The sequence below is a fragment of the Gracilinanus agilis genome, chromosome 2 (assembly GCF_016433145.1).
Source record: "Gracilinanus agilis isolate LMUSP501 chromosome 2, AgileGrace, whole genome shotgun sequence".
NCBI classification, from domain to species: Eukaryota; Metazoa; Chordata; class Mammalia; order Didelphimorphia; family Didelphidae; genus Gracilinanus; species Gracilinanus agilis.
This window is the reverse complement of record NC_058131.1, coordinates 370197212-370210675: the sequence shown is the minus strand read 5'-3', so window position 1 is coordinate 370210675 and position 13464 is coordinate 370197212. Positions and strand designations below refer to the sequence as shown.

Below are 13464 nucleotides of genomic sequence, written 5' to 3'. Positions count from 1 at the left end.
AACCCCCACTGCCTAGCCCTTACAAAGCTCTCTTCTGCCTTGGAACCAATGTACAGTATTGATTCTAAGATGGAAGGTAAGGATTTAAAAGATATATATTTAGGTATTTAGAAAAAGATATCAAAATGCAAGTTATCAGTAGGATTTGTTCAATTTTTATTTAACCTATGATACTGAACTCCTTTAAAAAAAAAGAAGTCTTTTCCTTATCTTTTTTTTCTAAATTCACAGCTTCTATTCATCCAATAAATTTCTACTTTGTTTCCTGTAGTGGCATGTGATGTTGGGTGGCAGCACAGTGTGATGCAAAGGGTGATGGATTTGGTCTGAGAGGTCCTTGCTTTAAATTCCAGGTGCTACTTGTGTGACCTAGAGCAAGTCACATATTCTGAGTTGACATAAGATCCCAAGCCCTCAAATTCACATCCATTTTTATTAAATCTGAACAAATTAAAGTGAATTCCAAGCACTCTGAGTCAAAATATCATGAAATTTATCATTTTTTTCTCTCTGGTACTTATAGCCTTATTCTGAAGTTTGCCTTTTAGGACTAAAATGAAGTCCATGTATCTTTGGACCTAGATATAGATATAATAATCACAGTTCTGTTTTCCAAAGAAATTTGATGTCCTTAAAATCTTCTTAGATGATTTTCAATATCTTTCTTCAATTGTGTTCCTCCTATTTTCATAATACCAAGACTTTATGTTTGAAACCTCAAACTTGTAAAGATGGGTACCCAGCTTAGTCAAAAAATTGGTTTCCTTTCTTTGTTAAATCTTAATCTTGAGGAATTAATTCAGCAGCTATTCCTAGCCAGTGATGAAGAATAAGTGGAGGTAGACTTGCAAGGGTGAGGATCCCTGGAACCTTTTTTGAACCACATGACTTGCATGTAATACATATGCACCCATCTAGGCTGTACTTAGAGAGAGCTCTCCAATGGTGAGTCATTTCTTAGGCAACTTTCATTTGTTATTGATCAGTTTTGTCCAATTCTTCATGCCCCCATCGGGGTTTTCTTGGCAAAGATAAGAAAATGGTTTGCCTTTCCTTCTCTAGCTCATTTTTTACAGAGGAGGAAACTGAGGCAAGCTTGCCCAGGGTCACACAGCCAGTATGTGTCTGAGGCCAAATGTGAACTCAGAAAGAGGAGTCAGGAAGATTTGCACTCTATACCCTGTACCACCCAGCTTCCCTAGACGACTTGCACTATTCTCTCTCCCTTTTGACTTTCATCTTCAGAAGTGAGCTGCTTGTGAAAAAGGCACAATGAGCTAAGAGGATGATTTAGGAGGTAGAAAAGGCACCCCCCAAAGTCTTAGCTGGGCTATCAGTGGTCCTTTGTCCTCAGAACAATCTAATTAATGCTGCTTTCAGGAAATAGCTGGCTTCTAGAATTGAAATAGCAATGAAAGTAATTGAAATGATGCTTTGGAGCAAGGTGGGCAGTATCTGGTAGAGATACAAAATCACAGAATCTTAGCACTGAAAGGGACCTTAGAGGTTACTTAGTCCACCTCCCACTTGAAGTGTAATACCCTTCTAGCATATCCTTGGCATGTTTGGGTTTTGCTGCTTCTAGATGTAGGTTGAAGTTCAGGACAACTGTGAATTTCAGTGCATTATTATCTGACAAGTAATGAAGGACAATGCCAGGAGTAAAAAAGAATTATTTCAAGAATTCTAAGAAGGCGTTCCCCTAGATAATGGAGTATAAAAATAACTAAAATGCCTTGAATATACCCCTATAATTTATAGAGCAGATCTCACTATCTAGATAATGTGATAATTGTTACACATCAATAATCATAAATAGACACGAACTGTTAGGATGTCTTGCTGAATTTTATTCTATAAATTGGTTGCTTAGAAAAAAGATAGAAAGCCAGAAATAATGAAAAATTAGAAAAACATGGCTTAGAAATCACATGAGACTCAGCCCATCTTATTTCTGTATCTTTTTTGAAAGTGTATGGTACCAAAACCTCTATTTGGAGAAGACCTATTAAAAAAAGAAGATACATATTAAATGTGAATGCCTGTGGATTTTGGTTTCCTACTGTGGGTTCTATTTATCATGGGGTCATTAGCATACATTGCTGATTTTTAAAATAGTGTCTGGTCAGACCTAGAAGAAATCTTGATCTACCAAAGACAAGAAAGCTAGATTGCACAACAGGATTATTTTCACAAATTAGTTTTCTACTACCAGGAGACTCTACCAATGCAGTTGGAACAAGCTAAAAATGGGAATTCATTTGTTATTCAGCCAGTAGCAGACAATTAGAACTGTCAATGGGAGCATTCTAAACATTCCTGAGATACTAAAAAGGTCTGTAAAACAACAGTGGGGGTGTTGCTAATACAGAGAGAGGGGCTCCCAGACAGCATCCCTTCAGCTTTCTGGGGCACCGGGAATTGCAGGAATGAGCAGATTCCAAAATTCATGCAGACTTTGACATGGTTTTGGCAAAGAATGAGTCGGCTCGATTCCCCAGTCCAGAAATTGGGATCCCATCCAGGAACCTTGAGGGTCGAGAATCTCTTTGCCTTTGCCAAATTGCCCAGCGCCTATGAAAGCCAAGGAGACAGCTGCGGACCTGTCTAATATTCTAGGGTCAGTTCAGAAATGAGGGTTCTTATCAGCCTACTTCTCTGTGAAGTCAAAAAAAACTACCTTTCCCCTGTGTAGACTTTGAAAGGGACATTGAAGTCTCTTTCCACATTTATGGAATTTTGTAGAAGGGCAGTCACTAAGTTGGAGGCTAGTAACAATGGATGACATTCCAGTCATTATTACTTAGAGCCATTTTCTTAGGGATGCTTTCCCCTAACCCTGGAAAAAAAAATCTGGGTGAAATTTCAAAGGCTCTCTCTCCTCCCTCTTCATCCCTTCTTCCCTTCCTTTCTCTCTCTCTCTCTCTCTCTCTCTCTCTCTCTCTTTCTCTTTCAGTAGGTAGATGAATTAAAGAAAAAAGAGAGAAAGACCTTGAAAGGAGATACATAACTAGAGGTAACCCAGAAACCATTCCATTTCCATGCCAGTAGAAAAACCTTGGAGGACACAGAGAGAAATCACATGCACACACAAGCTCTACCCCCATCAAAAAACTCTGTGTGCTTTCCCCCAACCCCTCCTCTCACTTCAGCCTCGAGGATAAGAATAACTGTTGCTCCCAATGCTACCTTCTTCTGGAGCCAAAAACACAAATGTGAAAAACAAATGAGAAACCAGATGGGGAGGCTCTCACCCATGTATAATGCTGCCTTGCTGCTCTCCCTGTGCCTGGCTGAGGCAGGGGTGTGAGTGAGTGCGAGAAGACTGAAACACAGGCCAAGCAAAAGTCAAGTCATGCCCAGACAGAGTGTCAAGGGCAAAGAGAAACAGGGTCTCACTTCTAGGTTGAATGGTGCATGGATGCTGACACCCAGGAGATTTTGGTCTTAAAGGCCAAAAAAATCCCAACCGTTCTAGTCAGGGAAAGCAGCAAAAGCTGCCACAACCTCATGGCTGCAGTTTGGTTCAAAGTAAGAAATCAATGTTGAAATTCTCACCCTGTGACCTGAAGGTACTCAGGGCTTGGGACAGTAGGTAAGCACACAGTAGGACAAACAACAGTGCTTTGGGATCCCACGTGTAGCTAAAGCCTCCTTGTGTTCCTTTCTCTCAGCCTGGTATCTCTCATCCGAGGCCAAGTGGTGACTACAGATGGAACTCCCCTTGTCGGTGTCAACGTGTCGTTTGTCAAATATCCAAAGTACGGCTACACCATCACCCGCCAGGATGGCACGTAAGTGGCTCTGTGGAGCTCGAGGCCTGCTTAGGATGGGATGCCCATGCCGGGGAACAGATGGTGCTATCTACTGGAACCATGTGGCACCCCCACACGGACTGGAGTCCCAGCCGGGCCAAGCCACCAGTGAGGCTTCAAAAAAGCTATTTTTTGCTTCACATATTGAGTGCTAAGAGCACAAAGAAAAAAAAAGGCCAACCTTTGGCAGGGCTGCAGAAAGCTGACACCCTTTTTTCCCCCATGTCATGTCAAAAGTATCCCTGAGAGTGGGTCGTGGGAGGGAAAAGGAGAGAAATTGCAGTGTAGTCCCTTGGAAACCAACTCCACCCATGACTTAAAATGAAAGGGAGCACAGGGTGGCAAGGTAAGGAATGAATGAAGCCACATGATATTGTGCATCCTGTTGAGAACTCCTCTGCCTCCGTCTGAGGCTTTTGATGATGTGTTGTCTCTCCTCTTTCTTTGGGGGTAGAATGTAATCAGAGGAGTCTAATTAAATACACTTAGAAGTCTTCCTGCTGAGTGAAGAAAGGAACCTTTCCCTATTATCGTCTGATTTGAAATGCATACCAGTTCAGCCCAGACCAAAATGAGAGTACTGTGGTTTCTTTAATCCATTGGACATGGAGCTGTAATAAAATATCCTTGAAAAAGAAAATGTAAAAAGTTACCCAGCCTTGGACAATGATGTGCTGCAAGATTCAATCCAGAATGCTCAAGGGGGAAGCATGATAGTCCTGGTGAGGAGAGGGATGTCAAAGACCAGATATGTCATCATTCCCATGAGGCACAACCAGAAGCTGGGAAGTCGACCTATCGTGAGACCCGGGTGTACTTCACAGCCAATGATTCAAACTCTTTCTTGGCTTTAGAAAGAAGATTCTTGCCAGCACTTGGCTAGTCTTGCAAGTAATTTCAAAAACTACCAACCCCCAGAAGCCCTTCTTGCACCAATCAGTGGCCAGATTTTCCTACCTCTGATGGCAATCCTGATCTGCTTGAAATTCTGTTTTCATTAAAGTTCTCACTTTATTATAACCTATGATTTGACTTTTTGAGGCCAAGCTCAAATTTTCTTCAGGCAAAGGGATCATGGGTTTGGATGATTTCATTTTCATAACCAGACTATACTTTTCGCTAATAATGTCTGAGGGCTACCTTTTGACCTAGAGATCCCACTGCTGGGTATATGCCCCAAGGAGGTCAAAGACGGAAAGAAAGGTCTAAAATATTCATTGTAGCACTTTTTTATGCTAGCAAAGACCTGGAAATGAAGTAGGTGCATATCATTTGGAGAACAGATCACAATTTCCTCATCTATAAAATAAAAGGGTTGGACTAGATAAAGCATCTATTACATACATACTATTTGCCAGGACTAGCTGGCCTCTGAATTCATTTCCAATTCTAAGCCTTTGAATATCCAAATAAATGGTGATATATAAATGTAATATAACATAGTAGTGCCATAAGCAATTACAAATATGAAGAATTCAGAGAAACATAGGAAGATGTATGTGAACTGATGCAAAATTAAGTTGGCAAAACCAAGAAAACAATTTTAACAATTAACTAAATAATAAAAATGAACTGAACAGTAACATAAAGCTCAGTCAATCCACAAGTGTTTATAAAGTATCAGCTTTGTGCTAATTCCATACTAGGTGTCTGCTTTCAAGAAGCTTGCATTATATTGGGGAAAAACAACACATACACACACATGCATATATAATATACAAAATAAATACAGAGTAATGTATTTAGAAGGAAAGCAACAGCAGCTGTGAGGATCAAGAAAGGTCTCATGTAGAAGATGACACTTGAGCTAAACTTTGAAGGCTACTAGGAATTCTAAGGGGGAAAAGTGAAAAAGGAGGACATTGCTGACATGGAGGGTGACATGTGCAAAGGCAATGGGAGGAGTGCCATATGTGAATCAGCTGCAGATTATGGGAAGAGGGAAAATGTATGTTTAGTAAGGTAAATTGGAGTCAATGTATTAAGAGTTTTAAAAGCCAGAGGTGGTAGGAAGATTTGAAATTTGTTCAGTAGGGCACTGACATGTTCAGACCGTGCTTTATGAATCTCACTTTAATAGCTGTGTGGATTATGGATTATAGATTTCCATGGCATTAAAAGTACTAAACCTGGCTCCCGGAAAAGAGTTGAGAGACTCTGTCTTCCTTCCTTCACTAAAGAAATGAGGAACCATGAGTATAGAGCAGTGATTACCAAAGTGGGCACCACCACCCCTTGGTGGGTGATGCTGCAATCCAGTGGGGAGGTGATGGCCACAGGTGCATTTATCTTTCCTATTAATTGCTATTGAAATTTTAAAAAAATTTAATTTCCAGGGGGCTAAGTAATATTTTTTTCTGGAAAGGGGGTGGTAGGCCAAAAAAGTTTGGGAACCACTACAGAACTGTTTTTTTCCCTTTTTTCTTTTTAAATCTTTGTTACTAGGGGAGGCTTAATGGGTATGGAGAGAGGATTATAATTGGAAGTTAATATAATATAAAATAAAATTCATCAATAAGACTTTTCCAAGAACTAAATGTCAATAATGCCTAAGGGCTAAAATGCCTAAAGGTTCAACATCTTCCAATTGGGTGCTCTAAAAAGGCTACATGAGTGGAACCACAGCAGAGAGCATTTGTGCATATGTTCGGGGTCTTCTGGACCCAGAATCAGAGGTTGCTCCTACTTTATCCTGCCCCAGGCCCTTCCAGCTGTCTCCTGGCCTAGACAGAGAACTGACCTTCTTAATGGTTTCTCAACCCTTTCTCCTAGACTCTCAAAGTGAATGTGACTTGCATATAGTAGGAGCTAAATTAATGTTTGCTCACTTCATTTTAATTGGGTTAAATTGGAAAGAGACTAAGGAATAATTAGAAGAAAGTTTCAAAGAATGCCACCCTTTAAACTGGCATCATGGAAATTTAGCCCACTCTAAGCAGAACTGATAAGCCTAGGTAAAGATGATGATGAATTTAGATTTGCAAAGAACTGCTGACCCTTCCCATCTAAGTGAATTCTATCTCTCTCTAGGTTCGACCTTATTGCCAATGGAGGAGCATCCCTGACCCTGCATTTTGAGCGAGCTCCTTTTATGAGCCAGGAGAGGACTGTATGGCTTCCGTGGAACAGCTTCTATGCCATGGACACACTTGTAATGAAAACAGAAGAGAATTCCATCCCCAGCTGTGATCTCAGCGGCTTTGTCCGGCCTGATCCGATCATTATCTCCTCTCCATTGTCCACCTTCTTCAGTGCTACCCCTGGGCGGAACCCCATCGTGCCTGAGACCCAGGTAGGAACAACAAGTCACAAAGTCATCCTTCACAGCCCTGCCTAGCAACCCATATTCCAGGCCAGAGCTGATGCCTCCTCATTCTATCTCTCACCTCCCAGCAGTGATTGCCACGAGAGAGGATCTGGTGGATGGCTCAAAGCCAGGAGCTGGGATAAGTTTCCCTGTGCTGGAACTTGAACCTTGACTCCTGTCCCCTCACGGAATCCCCAGAGACCCTTTTGAGTCATTGGTGGTGTCTGTGCTTTTTTAATAGACTAAAAATATCATACATGTGTACGCCTCACCTGCAAATTGCTTTTTTATTTCTGTTAGTCACCGAGATACATGGTAAGAGGCTCTTTAATGATCTACCTTGGTAATACCATCGAGGGTATATTACATGATTACGTCCCTGTTGCTTTATACCGATTGTCAATGGAAGTTGCAGGTTCATATAATTACAGTCTCTTGGGGCCTCCTTGCATACAGCTAGCAATAAAGCTTGCTATTCATATTTACATCTTTTGCCAACAGTGTGATTTTTTAAAAAAGAAACACAACAGTGACCAAGAATCATTACTAATCCCAAAATCATAACCTCAACCTCATCCCTTGGCAGTACAGGATACAGATTCTTTTTTTCGGCCATGGAAAGTTGTAATACCAGTGACACAAGGTTTTCCTTTGAATGAGCCAGCGAGCAGGCCTCTGTAATGAGAGAAGCTCACCAGCCAGGCTCCTTTGATATAGTCTATCTGCACTGTGTTTCCCACCAGGTCCTCCATGAAGAGATCGAGATCCCTGGCTCCACCGTGAGGCTATGCTATCTGAGCTCAAGGACCGCCGGGTATAAATCTCTGCTGAAGATCACCATGACGCAGTCGGCTGTGCCTCTGAACCTCATTAAAGTTCACCTAATGGTAGCAGTGGAAGGGCATCTATTTCAGAAATCTTTCCAGGCTTCCCCCAATTTGGCCTATACCTTTATCTGGGATAAGACAGATGCTTATGGCCAAAGGGTGTATGGGCTCTCAGATGCTGTGGGTAAGTTCTCTCTTTCCCAGGGTAACACTTTCAAAAAGAAAAACATGGCAGATGGTGGGGGTCACAGCTAGGTGGCTCGGTGGATGGAAACACAGAGTTAAAGTAGAGGTGGCACGATCTGGGTTCAAATCTGGTCTCAGACACTTCGACTCTGGGCAAGTCACTTAATCTGCATTGCCTAGCCCTTACCATTCTTCTGCCTTAGGACCAATACACAGTATTGATGCTAAGACCGAAGGTAAGGGTTTAATAAACAAATACATGGGGATATAAGGATGAATTCAGAGAGGATAGGACCATTTTGACTTCAAGGCCACTTTGTGGCTCCCCAGTGAAGTAAGCCTGGTTAGGCTTTCTGTGACTTTGAAAGAATTTTCTGGCCCTTCCTCTTCACTCACATCCCCTAAGCATAAGACAAAGTACCTTATAATAACTGGATTTTAAGGAAGGTACCATGAGGATTCAAACAGCTTGCCTGGTTTATTTTCCTACTTCTGAAGGCTTCTTTTGGATCAGGCAGAATCCAGAAAATTATCATAATTTCACCAATAGCCTTGACATCTTTGAGAAAATTGAAAATTTTTCATCATAATGAGTAAAACTTTTCCATTTTTGGTGAAGGTGCGCCATGGTCCAGATGAACCCAAAACATTTACATTTGGTTTTAAAGGCTATCATACCATTTTTTAAAGCCACCAGCTGGCCTCAAAGATCATATTTTGTTCAGGACCACATATCAGTGTGGTGTAGTTGATTGACAGTGTGGTGTAGCTGGCCTAGAAACCAGAAAGGCATGGATTCAGTTCCCATCTCTGATTTCTTCTGGCCGTGACCCTGGACAAGTTGTTTAATGTCTCAAATACTCTAAACAACTCTCTGATATCATAAAATATGGAAAAGGTGCCAGTGTACAATGGTAGAGGTATTCCTCACCTGGGAATTCTTGGGACTGTTCCCTATCATAGCTCAATAGTAAAATGAACCTTTATTGGCTGAGCAAATACCAACTGAAGACAGGGAGAGAAATGCTAAGTGACAAGCAGAAGTTATTTGGGGATTAAGGATATAATTCAGCTAATCTCCAAAAAGGCAAATTTATCTAGATATAATTGAGTTTTCTGCAATATTAAAAAAAATTCCCATTTCAATTGCATTAGACGTGTTACAAAGCATGTTCCCTCACAACAACCTTGTGATATAAATATTGCAAACATTAGTATCCCCATTTTATAGATGAGGAAACAGGCCCATAGAGTTTCAGTGACTTGTACCTGATTATCTAGTTAACAAGGGTCAGAGCTGAGATTTCAACCAGGTTTCCTCCAGACTCTAAATCTAGCCTTCTTTCTACTAGACCACACTACCTTATGGTAATAACAGAGACTGGTATCTCTCTGGTGCCCCTTTATTAAGAATTTAAAATTCTCTAGCATCATTTATATCATTCATTCTTTACTCATTCCATGGAGGCAGGTAGGAGTTTGTCTCCCCATTTCATAGTGTAATGTAGAAGATGGCAGGAATTCCATCCTGCCATCTTCTACATTACAATAGGTAGAAAAAATGAGGTCCAAAAACAATAACAAGTTAGACCCACGTTCAGTTCTCCTTTCTTCCACCTAGAGTTATTTCACTAATATATACAGATAAGATATTATAATTTAAAGAGCTGAAGTGAGCCCTGATTTGCTCACCTAGGGCACCTCCCGTGGAGTTAGAGATGCCTTCTGGCTTGTTGCTATGTGACATATGTCTTGGGAGATGTCCCAGTGCAGCAAATCAGGGTTTCCCTAGACCAACCCTACTTTACTTTTCCTTTTTTTAATCTCCCTTTGTTCTTCCCTGGATTTTCAATGATTTGAAGACCTTCTGTGCCCCAGTGCTTGCCTTTCCTGGCACTCTATAGGTTCCTGAGTGAATGGATAAAGTGTATTAACTAACACAAGCTGGTGCCCCCAGAATCTCCTTGTAAATGAGCTGCTATGTTTCCAAGGGCTTTTCTCCTGGTGAGTGAAAATAAATAACACAAAATATAATAAATACATGCAGGGAACAGCAGGCTGAGGTACGTAGTCTCCTGTCCTACCATAAAGACGAGTTTTATTAGATTTTTAAATGATTCATCTACTCCCTCCACGTCAGTAGGGTCATTTTGTGAAGCCAGTTGTTCATTTGAAAGGTCTTCAAGTCCCCATAGAGCACTGCTGTGTAAAGTTTCCAGGTTGAGTCCAGCCTAGAAATCTGAATTTAATATTGTGGCATCAAAAAAAGGCAATCAGCCCACCTCCTTGTGTGAGATTTTGGAGCCAAGTCTTTATTATAGAGAATACAGTCTCATTCTTGTCAGATAGTTTAAGAAGTAATCGAGTTGTTTCTCTCTTTTTTCTTCTTCTCTTTTTCAGTCTCTGTCGGGTTTGAATATGAGACCTGCCCTAGTCTAATTCTGTGGGAGAAAAGGACTGCATTGCTTCAAGGATTTGAGCTGGACCCTTCCAACCTGGGGGGTTGGTCTCTGGACAAGCATCACATGCTAAATGTCAAAAGTGGTATGTTCATTCAATACAGCATGGTAGAGTAGAAAGATTACAGGATGTGGAGTCCAGAGGTCCCAGGTTCAAATCCCCCCTCTGGTAATTTGCTCCCTGTGAGACCCTAGGTGATTCGTATAACCTCCCTAGGTCTCAGTTTCCTTATCTGTAAAATAAAAGGGATGGACTCCAATGTTCCTTCCAGCTCTAGAAATGTGATCTCAAGGTCTTTCCAATACACTCTCATGGAAAGTTCAGGTCCTAATCTGAAATCCTTTCTATAGCCCTGACATTTAAGCAATTGAGGATCTCCTGTTCCTCTAGCTTAAGGAATGCTTTCTAAAATGATTCAATCTCTTCCTCCCCCATTTTTGTTGCCAAAAAAGTTTGTCTTCTTTTTCCAAGAGAATCAAAGTCACCACAGAATAAATGTTCTTTCTCTGTTCCTACCACCACAGCTAACATCTTAACCCAATTCCTTTGGCTTTTTTCATCCTTGACTCTCATTGTCCACTTCTCTGGACACTGTGTTTGGGGGAAGTAAACTACATCACCAAGGAGAACGAAAAACCTAGATGCCACCCAAGAGACCCAACATCTGACTAAAACTATTTATGTTTGTACTATAGAAACTCTCTGTGTTAACAACATACAAAGAACTAGAAAACAGAATACAGCTTAGAGCAATGGTACCCTATAAGAACAAATAATTTATTTTTTATATATACATATATGTAAAATATATATATACATACATATACATATATATATATATATATATTTACATCTATTCCCCCCAAATGCTGGGGTCAACTCCACAATTCTACTGTGGGCCAGATACTAATATAAAAAGTCATTACAAGAGACTTCCAAAGGAGTAACATGTATGGCATGTACTGGGCTTTTCCTTTCCTCCCCTCTCCCTTGGCACAGATTTTACATATAAAAGGTTTAAAATATTTTAAGCTTTAATAGCTTACTTGTTGTTTAGTCATTTATCAGCCTTGATTGCCTCTTTATGACCCCTCTTGGAGTTTTCTTTGCTATTTTTCTTCTCCAGCTTATTTTTCAGATGAGTAATTGTGGCAGAGTTAAGTGACCTGCCTGGGATCACACAACTAGTAAGGGTCTGAGGTTGGATTTGAACTCAGATCTTCCTGACTCCAGGTCCAGTGCTCTATCTACTGTACCAAATAGCTTCCATTAATAGCTTACACTAGCACTGAAACTTTTGGGACACTCTGGGTGAAACAAAAGAATTTTATTCACTGCTATACTGGCAGAATGCTTCAGTTATGGTAAATTTAATTAAGAGTTAAACAGAAAATGCTTTGTGTTGTTTTGAGTGTTGCTATTGTATTTCTTTTTTTTTTCTAATCTGCCTTAGTATACTCACTGTCTGATCTTAGATCTTTTGAAGTGTTAGAGCAAGAAGTAACTTCAGAATAGTGAACTTAAAGAGATCTTTCTTAAATGATTAAAGACTGTGGGTCTCCCCTCAGTGGAGATCTTCAAGTAGAAACCAGATGCCTACTTTCATGGGACAGCATAGGGCAGTGATGATGAACCTTTTAGAGGGGCAGGTGATGTCCTTAGGTGCCTGTGGAGAGGGGGAGGGGAGCAGCCTGGCCCCACATCCCTCTGGATTCTATAGTGAACTCTGGAGAATTCGGTGCTGGGAGGATATCACGCAAGTCCACTGAGAGGGCTCTGAGTGCCCCCTCAGGCATACGTGCCATAGGTTCACCACCATAGACATGAAGGATTCCCCTTTGGGTATGGGACTAGTATGAGCTAAGTTGCTTCTGAGGTCACATCACACTCTGATTCTATGATCCTATGAAGAATGATGTTGATTACCGTTATATACATCAGTGACCATTATTGAAGATTACTCATTTCCATATTTGGAGAACACTAGGCAATCAATGTAATAAGAATTTATTAAATGCATGCCATGTACTAAGTAAGCATGGTACATGCTAGAGATACAAAGAGAAGAGCAAAATTTTGCTCACTACTTCAAGAGTTGATATTCCAATAGAGAAATTATGGTATATGTTGATGTGAATCAATAGTTTCCTTCTTGAGGCAGCTGGGTGGCTCAGTGGATTGAGAGCCAGGCCCAGAGACAGAAGGTCCTGGTTTCAAATATGGCTTCAGACACTTCCCAGCTGTGTGGCCCTGGGAAAGTCATTTAACCCCCATTGCCTAGCCCTTACTACTCTTCCACCTTAGAAACAATACACAATATTAATTTCAAGATAGAAGGTAAGGGTTTTTTTTTTAATAGCCTCCTTCTTTGGTACACCTGGGGCTCATTTATCTCAAAGAAGAGGAGAGATTTTTCAAATAGGTCACAGCCTTGCCACCACTAGTCTCTTCCTCTGGCATACCTGAGGCATGATCTCCTCAGGAAGAGGAACTGTGAAAAATGCCTTCTTGGATCAAGTGCTTAATACGCCCTCTTTAAGATATAAGAACAAGGTAGGGATTTTCAAAAACAGATGAGTCATGGAAATATCTGCTGCTTCCAGTAGTGTTATTGGGACCTGATTTGGCCATCAGTAGTTCTCTTTTCTATCTGAGACAACCAACCAATAAACATTTATTAAGAATGTACTAAGTGGCGGGGCAGCTGGGTGGCTCAGTGGATTGAGAGCCAGACCTAGAGATGGGAGGTTCTGGGTTCAAATCTGATCTCAGACACTTCCCGGCTGTGTGACCCTGGGCAATTCACTTAACTCCCATTGCCTAGCCCTTACCACTCTTCTGCCTTGGAGCCAATATACAGTATTGACTC

The 13464-nt window shown here is 41.0% G+C and overlaps 1 protein-coding gene across 6 annotated transcripts in view; it reads left to right on the top strand.

Annotated features, from left to right (window-relative positions):
* TENM2 (teneurin transmembrane protein 2) overlaps window positions 1-13464 on the top strand; it is a 1052113-nt gene that overhangs the window by 989892 nt on the left and 48757 nt on the right. For all 6 annotated transcript variants that reach the window (XM_044661706.1, XM_044661705.1, XM_044661704.1 and 3 more), the window contains 4 exons: window positions 3675-3794; window positions 6846-7107; window positions 7866-8133; window positions 10536-10679. In XM_044661706.1, coding sequence (XP_044517641.1) covers window positions 3675-3794; window positions 6846-7107; window positions 7866-8133; window positions 10536-10679 — 794 coding nt within the window. The remainder of the gene's footprint in view (window positions 1-3674; window positions 3795-6845; window positions 7108-7865; window positions 8134-10535; window positions 10680-13464) is intronic.